At 50.2% G+C, this 26,319-nt stretch overlaps 1 protein-coding gene across 13 annotated transcripts in view; it reads left to right on the forward strand.

Annotated features, from left to right (window-relative positions):
- Nucleotides 1–26,319, forward strand: part of EXD3 (exonuclease 3'-5' domain containing 3) — a 685,344-nt gene that overhangs the window by 597,680 nt on the left and 61,345 nt on the right. For 12 of the 13 annotated variants that reach the window (XM_005295926.5, XM_005295927.5, XM_065572497.1 and 9 more), the window contains one exon: nt 2,231–2,784. The exons of the other annotated variant lie outside the window; for it this stretch is intronic. In XM_005295926.5, the coding sequence (XP_005295983.2) occupies nt 2,231–2,565 (335 nt within the window). In that variant the 3' untranslated portion in view covers nt 2,566–2,784. Of the gene's footprint in view, nt 1–2,230; nt 2,785–26,319 lie in introns of those variants that run through there. 13 annotated transcript variants of the gene reach the window in all.

Raw genomic sequence — 26,319 nt, forward strand, 5'->3', positions numbered from 1 at the left:
GCTCTAGGAAGTGCCCAGCCAAAGCTGCCTGCCGGGAGCAGGTGCACAAACTGAGCTCCCCAGGGAGCTATCCATGCAGGATCACATCATCTGGAGTCAGAGGAGCATGTCTCTTTGGCTTCTTTCACCTCAGAACAAACATCACCGTGTTGTTGGGGGGCAGAGGGGAGGAACAAGAGGGTTGCATAACTGTGCTCCAATTCTGTGTTTCTGCAAAACACAACGCCTAAACCATCTAGTGCCTGATGCCTTTAGGACCTGAATCTAGAACAATCCAGTGTAGATTGTTAATTGAGTCAATTACTTTTCCAAAACTGATCGCTAATCCGGATAATTATTCATAATGATATCTAACATTTCCACAGCTCCTTTCATCCTCACAGATCACAAAATACTTTGCAATCTTTCTGCTTTCTTTCTCTGTCTGTCCCCTTTGGAATGCAGCCACCTCTGGGGTAGAGTGCCACAGCAGTTTGAAAGTACACAGCAACTACACAACATCTCATGTCAGTGAAGGATACCATATCCACATAAACTTGAGAGGGAATTACAGAATGTATTGCCCAAACTGGCATTTATCCAAGACATTGGTTAATATCCCTCCTCTTGTGGAATGTGCAATCTGATATTTAATGAGCTCCAATTGTTTGGGCCTCAGTTTCAAAGTACACATAACAGACAGCACTGCCATGAGCACTCAACCCACAGCAACACATTTTGCCATTGGTTCAGCAGAGACCTTGCCTCTGATCACCAGGACCTGCGTTTTCCCTGGTGATTTCCTATCCAAGCACATCCAGGCAACCCAAAGTGACATGGCTGCAGGCCGCCTGGATGAGCAGCAATTGCTAAAGCTTAACTTGGGGGCTCTGTGTGTCCTCATTTGGCCACAGCAATCAGCAGGGTTCCCCAATACCATACATTATAGAGCAGCTGCAGATGATACTCTGGGGATAGGATCCCCCCAGCTCCTCACTCTGACCCCTGTATGCCAGGTGTAGGCGCACACAATAGGCGCACACCCTACACTGTCCCCTAGGTAGGAGCATGCAGGAGGTGAAGCCAGTGCCCGGGAAGCAGTGCCCATGACTACAGCTGGTCTGTTTGGTGGCACCAGCACCAGAGAGGCTGCTGTAACTGACACCCTGGCTGAGTCACGATTTATTTTTTTAGAAAATTCACAGCCGTGTAAATGACAAAAATCTTGAATTTCACAGAGTTTCCAGAACGAAGTTTACAAGTAAAGTTAATCAATTTCAAGGCATGTGCATGGAATGAATTTGACAATTGAATGTCAATGATTTTTTACAACTAAAATCTGCAGCAAACACAAACATCTGCAATCCCCTAAATGTTCGTTTATTTCTGTTTTATTGGTGAATTAAAGTTAAGCATCATTAGTCGTTTACTTGTTCCTCATTCATGGATTGCCCTGCATGTGCACAGCACTGTAAGCTGAGCTCATCTCTTCCGTTAAATATTTGATTAGAGACATTTTCCTTTTAAAATATATTGTAAATATCACGGTTTGGAGGCATTACCACAATTTCTGTGCCCTCCATGAAATTGTGTTTTACACAGGGCCCTAAACACAAGATATGTCTACACTGCAAGGGAAGGTGTGATGTAGCACAGGTCATTTTACCCAGGCTAGTTTTAATCTAGGTAGTTTTAATCTAGGTGGCAAGGGCTTTAGCCTGGGCTACCAATCAGATCACAAGCCTGCCAGAACCCTGGGTACATACTTGGGTTTCTACCCTGCTCTGAAGCCTGCGCCACCATGTCTTCACTACTGTATTTACCCAGGCCAGTTAGAGTAAAGCTAGCATGGTTATGCCTGCCTGCACATTCTCTTGCAATGTGGACAGGGCCAGCCAGGCCTCTGGATATGTATTCAAGCGGCTAGTCCATGCTGCTGTGGCTTCACTGCTGTTGTTATCAGAGCTAGCTAGATCAAAGCCAGCTTGGGGGCATCCGCCCATGCTGCCGTCACATCTCTGACTGCAGGAGAGACAGACCCTCAAAGCAGCCTCCAGAGTTGCACCGGCCCATGCAGCAGCCCAGAATCGGAAAGGCTTACCGTCTTCTCAGCCCTCTCCCCGCAGTCCTGGTTTCTTGGCTGGCTGATGAACCTAGAGTAAAGGTCACATGGGGGGAGTTGTTGAGCACCAACCCAGCTCATCACACCTGTTACTCAGTATTTAGTGTCTGTTCTCTCCTGTTTCCACAGATTGTCTGGCAAAGTCTGAAGAGAAACAAGAGACAAACCCAGCATCTGACACCTCAGAATCCGACTCCCTGCAGCCAGTTTATAATCCAAACTGCCAGTGGCTAGAGGAGTCAGACCTCAATGTGGAGACCCTGACGCTGGCCACAGGTGCCTCCCTTCAGCTAGCAGCCATCCCGGCTGGGGTGCTGGGCAAAGCCGACCTGTCTTACTTCTACTGTTGCACCCAGTGCGGCAAAGTGTTCTGGGAGGGCTCACACTTTGGGCGAGTGGTCTCTCAGTTTAAGGAGGCTTTGGGCACCGCAGAGGGAAACCAAAGCTTCTATGAGCTGAGCTGAGGCGGACGGTTCCTGACTAGGGACTGGGAATCTCAGCTGGATCCTGATTCCCCGATGAGCCACTGGGGCTTTAACAGGAAATGGACTTTGATTTGATGTTAAGGGCTGGGAGTTTGGGGCAAAGGGTGCTCACGATACTGTAATGGGCCATGGAACCTACGGGCCTGATATCAAATGGCCTCCAAGGAGATCATTAAATCTGAGACGTTCCGGGACCAATCCCTGTCCTCTGTTGCACTGGTGTCACTGGGGGAAGGGTTGTTGCTCCCTAACCACCCATGGAGCCATGTCCATGCTTCCCTCAGAGAAACCCCATCCGCACAGCCCTCCTGCCACAGAGCAGCTCCCTCCAGCTCCAGAGGGGGGCGTGAGTGTGACGTGAGGAACTCCACTGCCCCCCAACACCTCCCAGCGCTGCAGGCACTGAGCCGGCCACCTCCTCAGTCCCAAGGCTTCAGCTCTCTCGGGCCTAATTCTGAAAGGCACCGAGTGCCTGCTCCTCCAGGAGGCGCTGAGTGCCTCCCCTCGCTCCCGTAAAGCACTGTGTCATTTCTTGTCTCCCCGGGACATTGCCCTGTGGCATGGGTGATGCCCAGGCCCTGCCCAGCCAAGGACCCTTTGGCAAATCGCCAGGACCCCAGGGCTTCACCTAGCTCATCTGAAATGCAACACATTGTGGCCATCTGGGCTGGCTGCTCAGCTAAGAGGGAGGCCGTAGATGCTGGGCCTCCCAGTCTGGGTAGGCAGGGCCAGGGCTAGGACTTTGGGGGCTCCCAGCGAGGTTATTCATTGGTGGGGATCTTGGTCTCATTCCCCCATCTTCCCCTCCCAACCCCAGGCAGAGACAGTGTGGGGGGGGGGCTCAGTCAGCAGCAGACCCCCATCCCCAAAGTAGGCTTCACAGGTGCCATGTGTCACGCTGACTGGAGTGGCTCACGACTACCTCAGGGCAGACTGTCAGAAAACAAGGGCAGACACCCCAAACTGGTGGTGTGGACGATAATTACATTTCCCCAAGCCAGTAACAAATGGGAACTCCTGGATCACTCTTACCAGGCTCACCACGGAATCACAGACAGTCCCCTTAGACTCTCCAGTCTATCGTGCCACCCAGGCAAGCTGAACTTTGTGATAAAAGATTCTTTAAACCCCAAACCACACCACATCAGGTTTCTCCCAGTCCCAAGAGACCAGTCACCCCAGATCAACTGGTACTACAGATCTTACACCAAAGACAAGGCTGGCAGCCAATTCTATAGTCAAATAACTATAGGTTTATTAGCTAAGAAAAGGAAATGAGAGTTATTGAGGTTAAAGCAGGTAAAATATATGCACAAGTGAGTCACAGTTTGTAACTCCAAATGGTGTCAGTGATGTAATAAACTGCCAGTTTCCCAAAAGTCTTTCAGGGTACCCAGATTGTCCCTGGGGATCTCTGCTTTGCATCCAGTGCACTTCCCTGTAAGAGTCCAAACAGTCCAGACATGAAGGATCTTCCCCTGAATCCATTCTTATATCTTCTGACAGAAGACAAGCTGTCAGTGTCTCTTCCCACGTGGGCTTTTCCTTTGGTAATGGAAAGTGGGGAATGCACTTACGGCACGTCTTCACTACCCGCCGGATCGGCATGTAGCCATCGATCTATTGGGGATCGACTTATCGCGTCTAGTGAAGACGCGATAAAATCGATCCCTGATCGCACTGCCGTTGACTCCGGAAATCCACCGCAGCAAGAGGCGGCAGCGGAGTCGACGGCGGCGCGACAGCGGTCGACTTGCCGCCGTCCTCACAACCAGGTAAGTCGACCTAAAATATGCCACTTCAGCTACGCTATTCACGGCTACCCCTCTGATACTTGACTGCATGGTACTCGGGTTCTCTATAGCAGATTCCACAGTCTCCCTAAGCAATTTATTCCAGTGCTTAACCACTCTGACTGTTAGGAAGTTTTTCCTAATGTCCAACCTAAACCGCCCTTGCTGCAATTTAAGCTCATTGCTTCTTGTCCTATCCTCAGAGGTTAAGAACAATTTTTCTCCCTTCTCCTTGTAACAACCTTTTATGTGCTTGAAAACTGTTATGTCCCCTCTCAGTCTTCTCTTCTCCAGACTAAACAAACCCAGTTTTTTCAATCTTCCCTCATAGGTTATGTTTTCCAGACCCCTAATCATCCTTGTTGCTCTTCTCTGGACTTTCTCCAATTTGTCCACATCTTTTCTGAAATGTGACACCCAGAACTGGATACAATACTCCAGTTGAGGCCTAATCAGAGTAGAGTGGAAGAATTACTTCTCATGTCTTGCCTACAACACTCCTGCTAATACATCCCAGAATGATGTTTGCTTTTTTTGCAACAGCGTTACACTGTTGACTCATATTTAGCTTGTGATCCACTATGACCCCCAGATCCCTTTCTGCAGGACTCCTTCCTAGGCAGTCATTGCCCATTTTGTATGTGTGCTACTGATTGTTCCTTCCTAAGTGGAGTATTTTGCATTTGTCCTTGTTGAATTTCATCTTATTTACTTCAGACCATTTCTCCAGTTTGTCCAGATCATTTTGAATTTTAATCCTATCCTCTAAGGCACTTACAACCCCTCCCAGCTTGGTATCATCTTCAAACTTTCTAAATGTACTTTCTATGCCATTATCTAAATCATTGATGAAGATATTGAACAGAACCAGACCCAAAACTGATCCCTGTGGGACCCCACTCATTGTGCCCTTCCAGCATGACTGTGAACCACTGATAACTACTCTCTGGGAATGATTTTCCAACCAGTTATGCACCCACCTTATAGTAGCTCCATCTACGTTGTATTTCCCTAGTTTGTTTATGAGAAGGTCATGCGAGACAATATCAAAAGCTTTACTAAAGTCAAGATATACCACATCTACCGCTTCCCCCCTATCCACTAGGCTTATTACCCTGTCAGAGAAAGCTATCAGGTTGGTTTGACACGAGTTGTTCTTGACAAATCCATGATGACTGTAATTTATCACCTTATTATCTTCTAGGTGTTTGCAAATTGATTGCTTAATTATTTGCTCCATTATCTTTCCAGGTATAGAAGTTAATCTGACTGGTCTGTAATTCCCTGGGTTGTCCTTATTTCCTGTTTTAGAGATGGGCACTATATTTGCCCTTTTCCAGTCTTCTGGAATCTCTCCTGTCTTCCATGACTTTTCAAAGATAATTGCTAATGGCTCATGTATCTCTTCAGTCAGCTCCTTGAGTATTCTAGGATGCATTTAATCAGGTCCTGGTTATTTGAAGACATCTAACTTGTCTAAGTAATTTTTGACTTGTTCTTTCCCTATTTTAGACTCTGATCCTATCTCATTTTCACTACAACCTTCTTGGTGAAAACAGAAACAAAGAAGTTATTAAGCACCTCTGCCATTTCCACATTTTCTGTTATTGTCTTTCCCCCTCATTGAGTAACGGGCCTACTCTGTCCTTGGTCTTCCTCTTGTTTCTAATGCATTTGTAGAATGTTTTCTTGTTTCCTTTTATGGCTCTAGCTAGTTTGATCTCGTTTTGTGCCTTGGCTTTTCTAATTTTGTCCCTACATACTTGTGTTATTTGTTTATATTCATCCTTTGTCATTTGACTGAGTTTCCACTTTTTGTAGGACTCTTTGTTGAGTTTTAGATCATTGAAGATCTCCTGATTAAGCCACGGTGGTCTCTTGCCATTCTTCCTATCTTTCCTAGGCAGTGGGGTAGTTTGCTCTTGAGCCCTTAATAATGTCTCTTTGAAAAACTGCCAACTGTCTTCAATTGTTTTTCCTCTTAGATTTGTTTCCCATGGGATTTTAGCTACCAACTCCTTGAGTTTGCTAAAGTCTGCCTTCTTGAAATCCATTCTTTATTGTGCTGTCCTCTCTCCTACCATTCCTTAGAATCATGAACTCTACCATTTCATGATCACTTTCACCCAAGCTGCCTTCCACTTGGAAATTCTCAACCAGTTCCTCCCCGTAGCAAAGCGAAGGCTCACCGGCACAGCACCTCCTCCTGGTCGTCCTGGGAATTAGCTCTTGTCCAGCCCAGAGTACTTGCTGCAGGCCGGTGTCTCGCCTGCCTTAGGGCCCCCGTGTCCCTCCCAGACCCCAGTGCCCCTTACCTTGGGGTTTTGCCCCAACAGGACCATCACTCTCTGGGTCTCCCCTCCCAGGGAAACCCCCAACCCTCTATCCCCACCTTGCCTCAGTGGCTACTGCCAGTCATCATCTAGCCCCCGCACACTGGGCAGACTGCAGTCTGTAATGGCCATTCATCATTGGCAAGGGGTTAGGACCTGCTGCCTTTGCCTATCCTCAGGCTGCCCCAGTACTTTGTCATAGGCCTTCCTCAAGCCTGCAGGTTTACCAGGCTGGCGCTCCCCAGCCCTATTCCCCTGCCCTGCCCTGCTCCAGGACTGTGTTCCTAGGCAGCTGCCCTTCCCACTCTAGGACTAGAGTCAGACTCCTCCAGCTTCTGGCCCACAGCCCTCATATCAGGGCCAGCTGGGCCCTAATTGAGCTGGCCACAGCTGTGGCTTCTTTCCCTATTAGCCCAGCTTGTCTGCTTTTATCCTGCTCTCTAGGAGTGGGGCAGCTGCCCCACTACACTCCCTATTTGTCCAAACCAAATCTAGAACAGCCCCCCCCCCCCCAGTAGCTTTCTCCACCTTCTGAAATAAAAAATTGTCTCCAATACATGACAAGAACTTGTTGGATAATCTGTGCCCTGCTGTGTTATTTTCCCAACAGATGTCTGGGTAGTTGAAGTTCCCCCCCCGCCCCCCACCAAATCCTGTGCTTTGGATGATTTTGTTAGTTGTTTAAAAAAAGCCTCATCCACCTCTTCTTCCTGGTTTGATGGTCTGTAGAAGTCCCCTACCATGACATCAACCTTGTTTTTACCCCTTTTATCCTTACCCAGAAACTTTCAACAAGTCTGTCTCATATTTCTATCTCAACCTCAGTCTAAATGTATACATTTTTAATATATAAGGCAACACCTCTTCCCTTTTTTCCCTGCTTGTCATTCCTGAGCAAGCCGTACCCTTCTATACCAATATTCCAGTCATGTGTATTATCCCACCAAGTCTCCGGGATGCCAACTATGTCATACTTAAGTTTATTTACTAGCATTTTGAGTTCTTCCTGCTTATTCCCCATACTTCTTGCATTAGTATACAGACATCTAAGGAGGGCCGGCTTCAGGGTTTTGGCCGCCCCAAGTGGCGCAAAAAAAAAAGCCGCGATCGTGATCTGTGGTGGCAATTCGCCGGGAGGTCCTTCGCTCCGAGCAGGAGTGAGGGACCGTCCGCCGAATTGCCGCCGAACAGCTGGACGTGCCGCCCCTCTCCGGAGTGGCCGCCCCAAGCACCTGCTTGGCAAGCTGGTGCCTGGAGCCGGCCCTGCATCTAAGATACTGATTTGATTTCCCCCCAGTTCTGTTTTGTCTCTCCCTTATTTCTGCTCTAACAGTCCATGCTTCCCCCGATTCCGACCCTTCTCCCACACCTCCATGTTTTTGACTTACCTGTGGGCTTTGGTCACCTGCCCCCATCTAACCTATTTTAAAGCCCTCCAACCACACATGCCTGCAAGCCATTGCCCGAGGGCACTCCAAAGCAGCTTCTCTTGGGCTTGGAGCTAGCCTTACTCGGGTTCTCATGAGCAAAGCATGCATCAATGTAGGCAAGGGTGCAGGCTTACTGCCCTAAATGGATGCCAGACCAGGCCCTGCCCAGGAGAGCAGCAATGGCCCATTCATCAGTGCACTAGGAGGTCCCCAAAGCCAATTGAAATGAAAACAAAGGTGAAGGGCTGGGGAAGGGGGATGTGCAGCAAGTGGGGGCTGGTGGGGGACACTGAGCTCAGCACCCAAGCTAAGGAGCAATGGAGGGAGTTATGGGATGCCCAATGGCAGACCTCTGTGAGCGAAGGGCCCTGGGCACACCCCCACCAGCCACAGAGAGTCTCCTTGTGGTCAAGAGGCCTCCTCCGGGACCCGCACAGGGCAATGTGGCCAGTGTTAGGGGAGCCAGAGCAGGGGCCCTGCTGGAAGGCACAGAGGTAACTGTGACATTGCCAGCGGCACTGGGAGGCCCTCAGCCAGAGGAGCTGTGACCTGCCTGGTGTTATTCTCAGCATTGAGGCCCTGCTGGCTTTGTGCTGCTCACACCCATGGCAGGCTGGAAAAGCTCCACCCTCGTTTATGGAAGGAGCATTTGCAGAAATTCTCACTTAATCCTCATTAACTGCCAGGCACTGCTGTTATTACTAACAGGGCCTGAGGGGCTCTTGGCTTCAGCATGACATTTACGGGCCAGTGGAATTCCTGCACAGGCAGCTCACGCTGCACTCCCAGACATGTCTTCCAAATGCTTCTCACCATGCTAACGCTCCATCTCCCGCCCCCAAGGCCACAGCCATCGGGCAGCCAGTGTTCACCCACAGTACTGAGCTGGCAGGGGCAATGACCCTCCAATGACCTCTGCTGCTTTAGTCAGGGCCGGCTCTACCATTTTTGCCGCCCCAAGCCAAAAAAAAAAAAAAAAGCCGCTCGGATTGTGCCGCCCCAAGACTGGACGGAATGCCGCCCCTTAGCATGTGCCGCCCCAGGCATGTGCTTGCTCCGCTGGTGCCTGGAGCTGGCCCTGGCTTTATTTAGTCATTCGTCCCTGTTCAAGTCCCCACTGGTGATTACTAAAACTGCCCTTTGCAAGGAGCCCTTGCTCCTCTGGTCTAAGATTGGCGATGGCCACGCTGCCTAGGAACAGGAAACTCCTTGGCTTGTCCAGGGCCTCAGCAGCTTGTGGACCTCCCCCATCGTGCTGACAAGGCTGTTGCCGTCTCATAGCTCCCCAGCACAGCAGTGACAATTGCAGGGGTGATGACATTGTGTTTGGGGCACGATTGCCCATCGGCTGGTGGAGGAAACAGCCAGTTTCTTTTTGAGCTCCAGGAGCGAATAAGAGCTGTCAGTTCCATCGTGAGTCCCAGCGGGAAGTGTCCCAAATGAGCAGCCCCCGCTTTGCAAGGGGGGGGCAGCCCTGCAGACAACACACACACCAGCCATGGGGGAAAGCGTGGCCAGAGCACATCACTGCTTTCTCAGAAATGCCCTGGGGGCTTCAGGGTCTATGTCGAACAGGGCTGTAAAGGCTTATCTGACAGACCCCCATGTAACTAACTGCATGGTACTCGGCAACAGAGGGTCCTGTGGCACCTTTAAGACTAACAGAAGTATTGGGAGCATAAGCTTTCGTGGGTAAGAACCTCACTTCTTGCATCTGAAGAATGTTTCTGTTTTCACCAAGAAGGTTGTAGTGAAAATGAGATAGGATCAGAGTCTAAAATAGGGAAAGAACTCTATAGCAGTGGTTCTCAACCAGGGGTCCAGGAACTCCTGGGGGGGCTGCAAGCAGGCTTCAGGGGGTCTGCCAAGCAGGGCTAGCATTAGACTCACGGGTCCAGGGTGGAAAGCCAAAGCCCCATTGCATGTTGTGGCACAGGTGGGCCATGGAGTTTTTATAGCATGTTGAGGGGGCCTCATAAAGAAAAAGGTTGAGAACCCCTACTCTACAGTACTTTGCAAGGATGAAGAGGTTTGTTGACCCAGCTCGGAGTGAGTCCTGGGCTTCCAGAGAGTCTGTGTAGTTCAAACCTAGGTTCACACCCTGGGGGCTGCCATACTGGGAAGAGAGATTAGCTCAAATACAGGAAGATAGGATGGTTTAGGGGGCTCGTCCCAGGTTTAAGTGGGTCCAGATTGCATGTAGCTGAGTACAGCAGTAGGAGACCAGAGCCAGCACAAGGCAGCCAGCTCAAACCCACCACCCCAGCCCTGAGATTCTTGTGTATTCAACTTCTAGGCAAGTGTAACATGCTCAGGTCCCAGGCCGGCTGAGGGGTAGAGCAATAGCCCTGCCCCTGACCATTCTGCTCCTCATCAGTGCAGCTAAAATAAACCACAACTTTTCTGTTCCTATTGCAAATGCCAGTGTTGTTAGCACAGAGGCAGAGCACGGTCTAGCGTATTCCAGACACACTGACTACACGGTAAGGATGTCAAGGGAATCATTCGGAAGTGACAAAGCAAAGGTGGTTGTTGCCTGCATGAAGTACATTTGTTAAGGCTCAGCGAACTTAGCCCACCAACAGGTCTGTGGGTGACCTGGGGACGATGGCTCCCGCAGCCAGCACAGCATCTCTGCCGTGCCTAATGTTATGCACCAGAGTAACCGATAAGTCCCTAGGACTATCCCCATGCTGAAAGTTGAAGCGCATGTTGGGCGGGGCCTTCATCCCTCTCACAGGGGCCATCAGCCCTCACTGGGGCACGAGAGCTGGTCAAAAATGTTCACGTCATTTTTTATGTTAGCAGAAAAATGGCATTTGTTTTCTTTTTCAGTTTCTGTACTTGACAACAGCTCAGCCAATTGGAGACATTTTCAGAGAACAATGGCTCCCTGACTAAACGCAAGCATGCTGAGAGTGCCCATACTGAGAGCAAGCGTATGGTGAGCGAGCGTGCTGAGCATTAGCATGGTGAGAGTGAGCGTGCTGTGAATGAGCATGCGGAGCTCGCGCATGCAACGTGTGAGCATGCTGAGTGCAAGTGTACAGTGAGTGAGCGTGCTGCACGCACCAGTCCTGATAACTCCGCTGCTGAGTGCGCGCGCTAAGAATGAGCATTCTGAGAGCAGGCACCTCGAGAGCAATGGGACTGCTAAAAAGCATGCTGGTAGCAAGGGCTTGTCTACACTACTGCTTAAGTCAATGTATGTTATTTTGCTCAGGAGTGTGAAAAAGCCACTCCCCCCCACCCCGAGCGACATACGTTACATTGACTTAGGCTACACTGGGGGGGGGGAGGGGGGTCGATCTAAGTTATGCAACTTCAGCTACGTTATTCACGTAGCTGAAGCCGACGTACTTAGAGCTACTCACCGCAGTGTCTTCACTGCGGTAAGTCGACTGCTGACGCTCTCCTGTCGACGCCGCCTGCGCCTCTCACTCCGGTGGAGTAAAGGAGTCGATGGGCGAGTGCTCGCCGGTCAATTTATTGTGTCTTCGCTAGACACAATAAATCGACCCCTGCTGGATTGCTCACTCTGGAGGTAAGTGTAGACATGCCCATGTCCACACAGTGCTATGTCGGTGGAAGAGGATCTCATTGAGGTGCAGTAATTATGCTGATGGAAGACCGCTCCCCTGTCGGCATGGCATGTCTTCACCAGATGCACGACAACAACCCAGCTGCAGCAGTGTGGCTGTGGCGATGGAGTGTGGTCCTGTAGACTAGCCCTTCGATCAGTCGTGTTGAAGTTGAGCGTACTGAGAACAAGTGTGAGAACATACTGCCAACTTCAAACCTTGGAGAGAGTTATAAGAAGCTGAAAATGACCTGTTGGACTGGAAATGCTTAAACCAGTAGAGGGCCCGAAGGACTAAGCACTATACCTAGATGTACAGACACTCTTTCCTTAACCTTAACCTCATTTTTAACATTAGCTTTAATAAAAAATTCTTTTGAGCTTAAGCTTAGAGTACAAGTTGACTATGAGTTTGTCTTAAAAAATGTGAGGAATACTGTTTACAAAAAAAAAAAGAAAGATTTCAGTTTCACACTCAAGGATTTAAAAGCCAGAGGTTAGGAGTCTATTACAGGAGTGGGTGGGTGAGGTGCTTTGGCCTGCGCTGAGCAGGAGGTCACACAGATGATCATGACCTTCTGACGTTAATGTCTATGAGTCTATAAAAGTTTTGCCATGTCATAGGATTTCAGACATAGTACATCAAGTCCAGGTTACCCACAAGCTAATGTGCTAGCTGAAAATAGTGTTAAACTAGTAAGATTACTAACAAAAGCTGAAGACACAAATACGATTTATATCTGGGATTATTAAATTATAGACCATCGCCATTACAACCAGGTTTATCACCTGCACGCTTGTTACTTAACAGAACGCTTAGAAACAGATGATCTAGGGTTTTCCAAGAAGGCTATAGGGAAAGGTCTAAATATCAGTCAGGTTTGTATCAAAAGAATTATTATGATTCACGGAATCACATGAACTGCCTTATTTGAAACTGAATGATAGACTATGTTCTGAAATGGTAGAAATTGGGCTCAAAAAGCCACTACGGGGAAAAAGGTAGCACCACTAGCTTCTGATGTCATGGCTACTAATGGACAAGTGTCTAGACGAAATCAGAGACATTGGCAAGTGTCACCTGCAAGGCTAGACTCATCTGAAAGACGAAATGATATAGTAGCCCTCCAAGAGCTGCAAGAAAATGCATCATTCCTCCAAGTAACAAGAACAACTTCAGTAATACAGCAAATGTAGAAGCTCGATGGTCATTGTGTCAAAGAAAACTTGTGGCAAGACTTACAGAGTGCAGTTAAGTTAATTCTGAGCTATAGATTATATAGCTAAATGTAAATAAATTAATGTGGTGTTACTGTGGCTTTAAGAGAATGACGAGAATCGCCAGGGTGCGGGAGCTGACAGTGGCTGTTGGGTTTTCCTTAGTCTGACAGTGACCACAGTTAAGAAGCTCTGGCTAGATGTTAACTCCCGTTAGTCAGTTACTATCAATGTGTTAGTATTAAGACTAGTGAATGACATGACTATAAAACACAACACACACACACCCCAGCGTTTCCCACAGGGTGGGGTGATGTGCAGGCCTTTACCCACACATGGCACGATTGAAGGGGAGCATGATTTTCTGAAGCAGGGCTCAGCTTTCAACCCTTTGGGAAACACTGGCTAAGACAACCTGAACTCTGAACGGCCCTATGCCACTTGTATCACCCTGTGCAGCTCTAGTCCTAGAGCTCACAAGCTAACCCAGATCACACTGGTCAAACCTTGCATGGGACCTCCAAGAAACAGCCCCAACGTGCTGCAGAGAGCAGTGTTCATGCTATGGGAGAAAACATTCTGTCCTCTGACCCCGTGCTGCACCAAGGCTGAAGGTAAGTGTGATACTGGAGGTGCCATCTTTGAGATAAGATGTAAAAGCCAGGCCCTGGCCAGGTGTGATAATGAAAATCGTGTGACATTTTTAAATAAAGGTAGAGGTGTGCCTCAGAGTCATGGCTGAATTCCCACATCTGTAATTCCATTCTCCCAGCAGTATCAAGTGATTACAAGATTTGTCTTAGCTTCCAGCACTGACCTATTGTGTAGTGTTGCCCTGTGCTGTTAAACAGCTGCTGTGTTCCACCCCAGAGATGGCTGCATTTCAAATGGTGGGTGCCATAATCCCTGCCAATAATACACATGCTGTGTTTGTAAAAGGCTTGGACTCCTGTGGACTGAAAGGCACTGTAGAAATAATAATCATCCCAATCTCTTACCGAGCGCATTCATCAGTCGTGCTCACAGCACTTCACAAGCTTTAATGTATTTATCCACCCAACACTCTGTGAGCTAACGAAATCGTATTATCCCATTCTTACAGATGGGGCACAGAGCAGTTAAGTGACTTGCCCCTGGACACACACACAAAGTCTGTGGCAGGGTAGGGGACCGGAGTCTCCCAGGTCTTAGGGTGACCATGCTTAGAATGACTGCCCCAGAACTGTCTGACATTCTCCTGGGTTTCCTTGGATGAACTCACCAAATGCCTGGGATGTCCCTGGCCAGTGGAAAGGGAGACATGGCAGCAATCAGTTGCCTGGGAAAAGGTACGGGCTTCGCTTTCCTCCTTGGCAGAGTCCATGGACGCCAGCCTGAGCCTTCTACAGTTTGTTGAATAGAATTGAAAATTGTGGGGTTGAATTTGTCCCATTGCATGAACTAATGGGGTAAACACTGGAACGCCCCCAACTGCCTGCTGATCAGACAGGACCCTGCCCTGCTCTGCCTGCTGGACAGATACATTTGTCCTCTCTGCTGTGTCCCTGAAGCAGAGCTGGTAGTAAACGGGTGCTGCTCCGAAAATGCTGTCTCCGCTCTCAGGCAGTGACACGGGGTCAGTTGCTGATGGGATCCCCTCAAAGGGGAGGGAGGAGGGGAGTTGTGCTCATGCCCCCATTTGGACACAGAAGGGCTGAACATGTGCCCTTGCCGTTCGGCTGGCTCCTCGCTACGTACGCTGTGTGGGTAATTGCAGCAAATCGCACCCCAGCCCTGCGGGACAGGACCATGGAGTTGAGCCCTCAGCAAATCTAGTTACCATTAGCAAGAGTCAGTCTCAGTGCTGCAGCCCCTCATCTCACAGGACAATACAGCCAGGGCCTATTAACCTTTTGTGGGCCTGGCACCAAACATATCTGTGGGCTCCCTTGGGGACAAAGGGGCATGGTGTGGGGGGAGGGTCGGTCCCCGGAGCGATGGGCTGGCTGGGGCAATGGGGATGTCCCTTCAGGGAGGGGATCACGTCAGCCCCTCGGGAACAGTGCAATCAGACAGGCCAGAGCAGGCTGGGGCCTGGCTGGGCTGGGCTCCCTCTGGACCCACTTGCCTTGTGGGGCCTGCCCAAGCCCCTCGCGCTCCTCCCCTCCTACTGGCCGTGACAGGCCAGGCCTCTGCACCAGTCCCAGGTGGCTCGGCCCCAGGGAGGCGGGTGGGGCCCCTCAGGTGGTGGGCAGCAGAGATTGCTTGGAGCCGGAGCCAGAGCCAGAGCCATGATGGGGAGCGGGGCAGACCCGTGGGACGCAATCCCCCTACGAGCCTGACTGGCTGGCCACGTGCACTGGCCCCACAGCCAGCAGCCCTGCCCAGCCCACATGGCAGAGCCCAGCTGCTGGGTGGCCCTACAGGCCAGCGGGACCTGCTGGCTGCGAGCTGCTCGCGCAGCAAGGCCTAGGCGCTGGACTGCCCTGGGTGAGGAGCCAGACCTAGTTGTGGGGATGGGTTAGATGGGTCCATAATGGGCCCCTTCACAGTGTGGGCCCAGCACCATTGTAAGCCCAGTATTGAATGTAGCCACCAGCTTTGATAAACAGATGCCTCCTACTGGCCTATGGGGCACAAGGCGTCAGGCACAATGGCGCAAGGCTCCGGCCCAGCACTGGGTTCATGGCAGGGCTACAAAGAGGAAGGTGAGCCAAGCTGGCCCAAAGACTCAGTGAAGCTGTTGGTTTGGCTACTCTGGGGCAGCCTACAGCTCTTGGGGGGAGGGGAACCTATCCACTCTGAGCAGCCTTTGGTCTAAAAAGATGCCGATGATTTTACCCCCTCAGCCTGTTGTTACCCTTTGGGGAGCTGCATACGGGGTAAGAGGCTTGTGGTTGACATCCCTTCTGTGCCTCCCACATCAAACCGATGGAGCTTTCAGAGCAGACGAGCCAGATGTGTCGATATTCTCCTTCTCAGAAACCCCCTGAGTGATGGGGAGGCTATTCCCTCATCCTTCTTCTCTGAGGTCAGGTCATGGGGCCGATTGTGAGATGGGCTTCAGCATAGGCACAAAGTGCTTAGCCATTTGATTGCATCAGCAGCAGCCCGGCGGTGAGCCAGCAGCCCGCTGTAGTAAGCCAGCGGGCAGTCGTCAAGGCTGAGCAACACAGTCTGAAGCTGACTGCAACTGCAGCACAGGGTGTTAGAGAAACCCCCTTTGAAGTGATAGGCTGCACAAGTGCCCTGTCCTGTTTGAAACTGGTTCAGGGACCTTGGCGGGTCAAAACCTGGTGGGCTGACAATAGTATCAGTGACGAGAGAGTGATTAATGCCTATCGCAGCTGATCACTCACTGCACCAAGCAGATTTCACCGTGGTCTTCTAAGTGACCATCAAGGACCTCTGGAAGTCAGGTGACCTGGCGGGTGGTTGAAGAGGTCTGCGTCCAAAGGCAGGTCACTGTTCTCACTGATCTTAGCTGGAAGTCCCCGCCCAGCGAGTCTGGGTTGGTGCTATGTTAGTATTGGTTGTCCCGGTGACAATGCCCGTAGCTGTGCTGAGCTCTCCATCACCCAGCCTCATGTGAGACGAGCGACACCAGACAGCAGCGCAGTGCTTGGCTGTTGAATAGCAGAGGGTGAGGACAGATGTTCTCAGCCATAGGCGCTGACTCCATGGGTGCTCCAGGGCTGGAGACTCAGAAAAAATATAGCCCCGCCGATCAGCTCAGAGGTGGACACACTTATCCTGGAATTTACAGCGTTAATCTGATGTAAAGTAAATTGCAACAGGCCCCTTTTACCACCAAATGTGCGTGTCCACTCCTAACCTCGCATTGAACTGGCCGTGGCTGGGACTTGATGTTATTTCGGTGCCTCTCCACTTGCAGACCAGCCCTTAGCTACTTCTCACACCCTGCCAAGCTCTTCATCTGTGATAACTAAACAAAGCCGTGGCTAGGAGCTGCCAGGCACAGACCCCTGCGTCTGGCCCAGGGCCCAGTGCAGGCATGGACAGCTGTAAGAGATGGGGACCCTGTTTCCTGCAGCCAAACCTTTGGCTGCGTTAGGGCAAGAAGGGAGGGAAGTCAAATTCACAGCGGGAATGCGGTGGTTTTCTTGGCAAGCCTGATTAGTGTGAATCTCACTGCACTCTTCCTGCCACTTAGCATGTGCCACGTTTTTCTCCGTGGGGGATTCTTGTCCATCGTCCTTTTCACAGCTAAAGTGACTGAGCATTTGCACAAGGTCACATCAGGCAGAACTGAAATGAGAACCCAAATCGCTAATATAAGAGCCCCGTCTTCCAGCCACTTTATCTTACAGCAGGGGTTCTCAAACTGGGGGTCGGGACTCCTCAGGGTCGCGAGCTGTCAGCCTCCACCCCAGGCCCCGCTTTGCCTCCAGCATTGATAATGGGGTTAAATATATACAAGTGTTTTTAATGGATAAGGAGGGTTGCGCTCAGAGGCTTGCTCTGTGAAAGGGGTCAGCAGGACAAAAGTCTGAGAGCCGCTGTCATTCAGCATGTGCTTGTGTAACCCACCCGAAAACGCTGGCTGTGTCCCTCCCCCAACCAATCATCTATAAACGTTTGTGGCTCTGCTAATGCTGTCAGCTTAAGTAGTAACAGCTCCCTGTTTATAGCCAAATGGCCTGGTTGCAGGATGATTGTTACGTGGAGCTATGCTGTCTGTAACCACTAGACCTTACAGTTCCTAGAGGGCTAGAAGCCAGAACTCTGCTAGATCACACATCCTTGTGCAACCCCCTGGTAGAGCTATGCATTGGCTCCCTGTATGGACTGGCCCACAAAGAGAATGGCAACGTGTTTTTTTCCACCTCACCAGTTATACTGATGGCTGATGTGGAAGCGGCCTTGGCTGTGATCTGCAGGTGGTGGCTCCAGAAGTTAATGTAAAGATCTGGAGTGGGAGGTAGAATTACTTTGTATGGGCAAGTGTCTGTCTTTAGAAGTGCATCATAGAATCATAGAATATCAGGGTTGGAAGAGATCTCAGGAGGTCATCTAGTCCAACCCCCTGCTCAAAGCAGGACCAATCCCCAACTAAATCATCCCAGCCAGGGCCTTGTCAAGCCTGACCTTAAAAACCTCTAAGGAAGGAGATTCCACCACCTCCCTAGGTAACCCATTCCAGTGCTTCACCACCCTCCTAGTGAAAAAGTTTTTCCTAATATCCAACCTAAACCTCCCCAACTGCAACTTGAGACCATTGCTCCTTGTTCTGTCATCTGCTACCACTGAGAACAGTCTAGATCCATCCTCTTTGGAACCCGCTATCAGGTAGTTGAAAGCAGCTATCAAATCCCCCCTCATTCTTCTCTTCTGCAGACTAAACAATCCCTCAGCCTCTCCTCATAAGTCATGTGCTCCAGCCCCCTAATCATTTTTGTTGCCCTCCGCTGGACTCTTTCCAATTTTTCCACATCCTTCTTATAGTGTGGGGCCCAAAACTGGACACAGTATTCCAGATGAGGCCTCACCAATGCCGAATAGAGGAGAATGATCACGTCCTTTGATCTGCTGGCAATGCTCCTACTTATAGAGCCCAAAATACTGTTAGCCTTCTTGGCAACAAGGGCACACTGCTGACTCATATCCAGCTTCTTGTCCACTGTGACCCCTAGGTCCTTTTCTGCAGAACTGCTGCCTAGCCCCTTAGTCTGTAGCAGTGCATGGGATTCTTCCGTCCTAAGTGCAGGACTCTGCACTTATCCTTGTTGAACCTCATCAGATTTCTTTTGGCCCAATCCTCTAATTTGTCTAGGTTAGGGTTACCATATTTCAGCAAGCAAAAAAGAGGACGGGAGGAGCCCCGCCCTAGCCCCGCCCCTGCCCCTCCCACTTCCCGCCCCCCCCAGAACCCCCAACCCTCCCCCCGTTCCTTGTCCCCTGACTGCCCCCTCCTGGGACCCCTGCCCCTAACTGCCCCCCAGGACTCCACTCCCTATCTAAGCCTCCCTGCCTCTTGTCCCCTGACTGCCCCAACCCTTATCCACACCCCCACCCCCAGACAGACCCCTGGGACTCCCACGCCCCATCCAACCACTCCCCACCCCCTGACAGCCCCCCCCCAGAACTCCCAACCCATCTAAACCCCTCTGCTCCCTGTCCCCTGACTGCTCCAATCCCTCTCCGCACTCCTGCCCCCTGACAGCCCCCCCCAGAACTCGCAACCCATCTAAACCCCTCTGCTCCCTGTCCCCTGACTGCTCCGATCCCTCTCCCCACTCCTGCCCCCTGACAGCTCCCCCCCAGAACTCCCAGCCCCCCACCCCCCCGCTCCTTGTCCCCTGACTGCCCCCTCCTGGGACCCCTGCTCCTAACTGCCCTCCAGAACCCCACCCCTACCTAAGACTCCCTGTTCCTTGTCCCCTAACTGCCCCCTCCTAAGACCCCCCCAACTGCCCCCCAGGACCCTACCCCCTACCCGTACCCTGACTGCCCAAAACTTTCTCCACTCCCCTCAAAAAGCCCCCCCCGTTTCTTGACTGCCCCCTCCAGAACCTCCCTGCCCCTTCTCCTGCCCCCTGGCCCCCTTACCCTGCTGCTCAGAACAGGGTGTTGGGCTCTGTGCGAGCCGAGCCGGACACGTGGCTGCGCTCCCCAGCACAACAAAACCCGGTCCCTGGCCCTGCACAGTGCTGCCGGACCGGGCTGCAGGGGAGAGCTGCCGGCTCAGAATGCAGGGCGGATCCGGCTCCTCTACAGCTGCTCTGGAGTCCAGCCCGGGACTTTCCTGCAGCCCTCCCAGCTGCTCGCTCTGCTCTGCCGGGGGAGGGGGGAAATCCCGGACATTTTGAGTGATTTACAAATTCCCCCTGGACGCTATTTTTAGAACAAAAAGGAGGACGTGTCCGGGTAAATCCGGACGAATGGTAACCCTAGTCTAGGTCCCTCTGTATCCTATCCCTACCCTCCAGCATATATACCATTCCTCCCAGTTTAGTGTCGTCTGCAAACTTGCTGAGGGTGCAATCCATGCCATCCTCCAGATCATTAATGAAGATATTGAACAAAACTTGCCCCAGGACCGAGCCTTGGGGCACTCCGCTTGAAGTGAGTGGGATGTTTGTGACTAGCAGCTTGCTGTGGAGCAAAAGGATTCACTGGACTGGAAGTGTTATGTGCAGCACCTGTCCCTGCCTTGCAAGGTCATTGCAAGGTCACTTGGTGCTGTCTGATTACACTGCTCTACAGCCAAAATGCTTCTGAAATCAATGTAGTCAAACTTTACTAATTCTGGGTCACTGAGAACGAAAATGATGCTTAAAATTGTTGATTGGCTCTAGTTTTCAAGATATGCTATTGGGTCAGTATATACGACCCTTGACTTGGGAATGGCGGAGGATAAGTGAGTTATAAAGGGAAGGGATCTCAATTTAAATCAGAAATGACTAAAATACATCTTTGACTGGATCTATGAATAAATCTATGACTGGGTTTGGACAGTATTTGCTTTTTAGGCAAAACAATGAATGATGCAATCTGAAGCTGGTATTGCGTCATACGTGATATGAATTGCATCATGTTATTCCTAGAAGTCATGGATGATGCAATCATAACGAAGCTTACATTACTCTGCTGAACAAATTGCCCTATATCAGCTCTAGAAATCATACAGTGTCATGCTCTCTTATTTGTCAGTGTTTGATTTTGCAAAGGGACACATTTCTGTTTAGCTAAAGTGAGCAGAGATGCCTCGTACTTGTGTGAACAGTGCAGATAACTTCTGCTATGTTTGTGGTGAAGTGACTTTTGCATCACAAAAGCGCAGTATAACCACTATGGTTAAGAAAGCCTATCACCTTTATTTTGGCTGCAAAATTGGAGATCAGGACAAGAGGTGGGCCCCACACATATGCTGCAACACTTGTGCAACAAATCTTCACCAGTGGTTGAACAGGAAAAGGAAATTTATGCCTTTTGCAGTGCCAATGATTTGGAGAGAGCCAACAGATCATACCAGCAATTGTTACTTCTGCATGGTGCCTCCAGTTGGGAAAGGTATGTCAAAGAAGAAAAAGTGGACTGTGCATTATCCAAACATTCCATCAGCTATACGCCCAGTACCCCACGGAGAAGGACTGCCGGTTCCTGATGCACCAGAATCATTCTCACTTGAGTCAGACGAGGAAGAGGAAGAGGAAGAGGATGAAACTTCTGATCCTGAACCATCAATGTCACAGGACCCACATTTTCTCCCATCCTCCTCCTCTGAACCACACCTCATAACACAAGGTGAACTGAATGACCTTGTCAGGGATTTGGAACTACCCAAGAGTAGGGCAGAGCTGTTGGGCTCCAGACTACAGCAGATGATGTTAGGGTTTCCGTGTTCCGTGACCGTCAAAAGGATCTTGTCCCATTCTTCTTCATGGAAGGTGATCTTGTAGCCTGCAACAACATCGATGATGTGATGGCAGCCCTCAACATCGTTCACAATCCAGATGAGTGGAGACTGTTCATTGATTCATCGAGGACGAGTCTTAAAGCTGTTTTACTGCATAATGGCAATGTTTTGCCATCAATTCCAGTTGGTCATGCAGTCCATATGAAAGAAACCTATGACAACATGAAACAACTTTTGAGGTGCATAAACTATGACCAACATCAGTGGCAGCTTTGTGGTGATTTGAAGGTTGTTGCTCTCTTGCTTGGTCTGCAGACTGGATACACAAAGTACTGCTGTTTTCTCTGCAAATGGGATAGTCATGCAAGAGATTCCCACTACATCAAGAAAGATTGGCCACTCCGACAGTCATTGGAGCCTGGGAGGAAAAGTGTTCAGCATCCACAATTTGTTGAATCAAGGAAGATTTTGTTACCACCCATACACATCAAGCTGGGTCTGATGAAGAACTTTGTCAAGGCTATTGACAAAACACAAGCAGCTTTCAAGTACCTCCATGGAAAATTTCCAAGGTTAAGTGAAGCTAAGATAAAGGAAGGTGTCTTTGTTGGTCCTCAGATTCATGAACTTCTTCGAGATGATGCATTTGACTGTGCACTGCATGGCAAGGAAAAGACGGCATGGAAAGCCTTCCAGTTAGTGGCAATAAATTTTCTCGGAAACAACAAGGCAGACAACTACAGGTTGTTGGTGGAAAACCTCCTCAAGGCATACAAAAGCCTTGGTTGCAACATGTCACTAAAGATACATTTTTTGCACTCTCATCTAGATTTTTTTCCACCGAACTGCGGAGCAGTGAGCGTTGAGCACAGCGAGCGATTTCACCAGGACATTGCAACAATGGAGAAACGCTATCAGGGCAAATGGAGCCCATCAATGCTTGCAGACGATTGCTGGACAGTGACAAGAGATGCTCCATTTAATGAATACAAGAGACAAGCCAAGAAGCGCCGAGTAGACACTGAATAGGACTAAACTATGTACATAATAGTTTTTTGCCTTTTGTTTCATAATAAATTTTATTTATATAACCCTTTTGCTGATTTTTAAAGTGTTACATAAACAGGACAGGTGAAATATTATCATGTAAAGCAACCATAAACACATGAAAAGACCTAGGTTTACAATTTATGATTAAAACTCTACTATCTACACAATATACATAGACATAAAATGTAAAAACTTAAATATCTTAGAAACAGTAGTCAAGCAGTTGTTTTAATTGTCATATTTGTATTCAGCACATCAAAATACATAATAAATAGCACATTTTATCTCTGAAGCAGACGACTTCTCAAAAATTGTAGACCAGTGTTATCACATACATTGGCTTTGCATCCCCCATACAAACACCAGAGAAGCATGGCATTTGGCAGCCATGCGAACAGATCCATGGAAATGGGGAGGTAGGGTACATGTCTGACCTCCCTATGTTAGGAGCATAGAGTGAAATTCCCCTGGGCACCAGAAAGTCTCACTGAGAGCTGAGTGGGAGTTGAATGGTGCCCAAGCCTTGGGTTTGCCCTCTAAATCTGCTGGGTTTAGGAGCCTGATTAAATCATTACGCCAAACCTGCTGGCCCTTTGCTAGGGCAGCATGGTCCCTTTCCTGTTCTCCAGGATGCAGCCAGCTTCTTCTATCCCTTCCAACTTCAGCACCAAATGGGCATTGCGTCAGTGCTGCTGTTCAGTTCAGCCCCCTTTGTGAGAAAGCCCCTGCGTTTGCCACTGCTTTGTCTGCACTCCATGCCCAGGCCCACTGGGGTCCTTCGAGGAGTTCAGCCAAGAAGAGAACAAGACTGGATATTCACAGGTGTAGCGTCATTTGTTCCTTATCCATCCCTGCAATCCCACAAAGCTGCTGTAGCTGGACCCGGCTATAGTGCAGGCTGGCTGTGCACAAACATGCCCTCCCACGGCTCAGGCCAGACCAGAGCACAGGACTGGTCCAGCGAGTCTGGTCTCCTTCCTCCAGCACAGGCCCATTCCACAGGCTTTAGAGGAAGATGAAAAGTCCCTATAATACATTTAGCCAACTGTGCATGGGAAACATTCCTTACACCAGGGACCATGCCACCAGCACGGCAGTATCCTTTAGAAAGGGGATGAGTCAGGTGCCTTGATTAAATTGGTGCTATGACATTGTCCTTCCTGATGGCTTTGGAAGAAGCTGCCTGGAGCGGAGAACTCAGTCACTAAGGGAACATCTACACTGCAGCTGAGCGCTGTGATTCCCAGCATGGGAGGCAGCTCGAGCTAGCACGCGGACAATAGCAGCATAGACCTGGCTGTGTGAGCGGTGGCTCAAGTTAGCCGCCCATGCTCAGACCTGGGGGGGGTGGGGGGAGGGGGGTCAGGCAGGCTTGTCCTCAGGTGGCTAGTCTGAGCCACTGCTTGTGCAGCAAGGTCCACACTGCTATTTTGGAGCTGCTTGCACAAGCAGAGCTAGTGCAAGGCTGTCTGCCTGCCCGGGGCGTCACATCTCCCAGTGCAGGATAGACAGACACGAAGGGCTGAGCCAGACCCACTGAAGTCAGCTGGAAGAGCCTGACGGGCGTTGCGGGCTCTCGCTCAGTCCCTGTGCAGTGGCAGGGTTCCTGCCAATGCCTGTTCCTAGCAAGAGCACCTGTGTGCTCGCTCCCAGTGCCTTGGGGCTCGGCTCCACCTTGCACAAAGGCCACGATGTTGGAGATGTAATCTGCGCGCCAAGCTTATCTCTAGTAATAAAGGTGGATTCAAAGCCCAGCTCCTTGCCGAACTGGCCTTGAGCAGCACCCAGGAAGTCATAAACTGGCCCGTTTTGAATGGCGGGTAGACATCAAAGAGAATTCAACCCAGCTTTTTAATCAGACAAAAAGTACTGTTTTCCTAATTGGCGGCTTTTTTTGAAGCCATTGTTGTTGCCGTACTACTGTTTACCATTGATTAGCATGGTAACAAGCCCTTTCTCTGGGTTGTTTGAGCCTCTGTGGCAAAGGCAGCCGGGCGTGTTAGGCAAACGTGGTGCATAAATGAGGTGGAAGGCGCTCACCTGAGGGACACTGGCTGCCCAGGGACGTTGTTTCCTTTCTGGCGGGGAGATGGCCTTTCTCCATTGAAAAGCCCCTTTGTGAAAGCTCCTGTTAATACTCATGGTCGGACATCCCCTTCCCGCCATGGCTACCAGCAGTAATAGTACCACCTCCTTTTGCACAAATATCACAAAGCACATAACAGCCCAGGCACCCAGGACTGGCTAGCCCAGTTTAGCCGCTCCAGCAGCACGGCTCTGCCTGTGCTTCGTGCTGGATGGAAGATGTAAGGACCCTACAGCTGGCAGCAATGAGATAACCTGCCTCTGAGGATCCCCTCTATGTGAGGGTGGCTCAGTCCCTGAAGCAGCAGGGTCTCTTGCCTGTGCTCTGCAGGAGGTCAGACTGAGGAGCAGAATGGGCCTCTGAAAAGCTCCTGTTCTACCATTCTGATGCTGGACTGGCTGCCAGCCATATCAATGGCCAATCTCTTTTTGAAACTTGAAACTCAGTGAGGCAATGAGTTCCCCAGGTTAATTGTGTGCTCGGTGACAACGGGTAACACCCTGGCAGAGAGGGAAGGAGCTATTGCGATGGCATTTCTTACTTTGGGGGAAACTGAAGCCCAGAAATGGGAAGTGATTCAGACACAGCCAGCTGCGAACCAGTGTCACTGAATCCCAGTCCTGTGCTAGACCCACTTGATCACACCCTCTCCTTGGCCTACACTGAGCAAATAGCTTGATTGCTCAACCGTCCCATTTGGCCTGGCTGGTTTTATTCCAGTGGGGCAGTAGCACCAGTAGAAGTAAGGCTCAGACTAGCTTACTGTGGAGCGGTTGATTTTTCAAAGTGCTCTGAAATCCACATTCTGACAGGGATTGTCTTGAAAATTGCTGTGCCTCCCGGGGGTCTGAGTAGGGTTCATGGTCTAGCTTAGCAGTGACGCTGCACTGTTGACACTGAGCAAGCAGCCCAGAGCTGGATTCCTTGCTTTGATTAACACAATTTGCCCAGCTGAATTGCAAACACTGACCAATTGCATGCTACTTCTCACACTGGTTGAGTACCGTTTCCCCCTGTGTATTCCCTGCATAGCCTTATGAGTTTGATGGGGACAAGGTGTTTGGCACTCCAGCTAACTTCAGTTTACAAATGACTATATAAACACTATTCCTCACCAGCCAGGAATGTGCTTCCCTCCCTTCTCCCCCCACCTCAGCCCCATCCCCTTCCGAGCCAACGTCCTTCCTGGTGTAATCTGGAGCGGAAACCATGCTGCATATTTGACTGGCTCAGCGAGCAAGCAGCGTAGCTGTCCATGCCGTGACTTTGTGGCTTGAATTGAAGCCGGGCTGGGGGAGGTCAGACCCACACGGGGGGACACGTCTGTGGAGCAGAGGCTTTGACTAAGCCCTGTCCTCGGGAACTGTCTCTGGGCTCAGAGCACTGAGCAGAGGCAGCTCGTATAGCTACAGAGTTTTGCTTCCTTTACTTGACCTCTGGCTGGGTGGGTTCAAGAACTAGGTGCCGTGATCGAGTCCCCAGATGGCCTTGGCAGCCTTTTAAACGAACGCTAACAGCAGCGCGGGGAAGACAGACTCCATCTATGTACCCACCGGGGGCTACAGCAAAGGCAGTGGCAGTGCACGCTGCCCTGCATTGTGCTGACATGCTGACCTGGTCGGGTGGGGTGATCTGCTTGGTTTGGCTGCCAGCTGGGGGCCAGTTAGTGCCTGGTTGTGGGGGGTATTTTCATGTGCAAAGTGGATATTTGCCCCCTGGTACTTAGGTTGAAGGCAAGGCAATACTTCTCATAGGCTACCTACAGGCGCAAACAGCTTTTGGTCTATTAAACATCCTCACTCAGCCATGAGTATGCCCTGCTTCAGGGCTTCCCTTTGGGGTGTCTCTGAAGGAAGGTTATGGTTACATCCCAGAGGACAGGAG

Source organism: Chrysemys picta, chromosome 18 (assembly GCF_011386835.1).
Source record: "Chrysemys picta bellii isolate R12L10 chromosome 18, ASM1138683v2, whole genome shotgun sequence".
NCBI lineage: Eukaryota > Metazoa > Chordata > Testudines > Emydidae > Chrysemys > Chrysemys picta.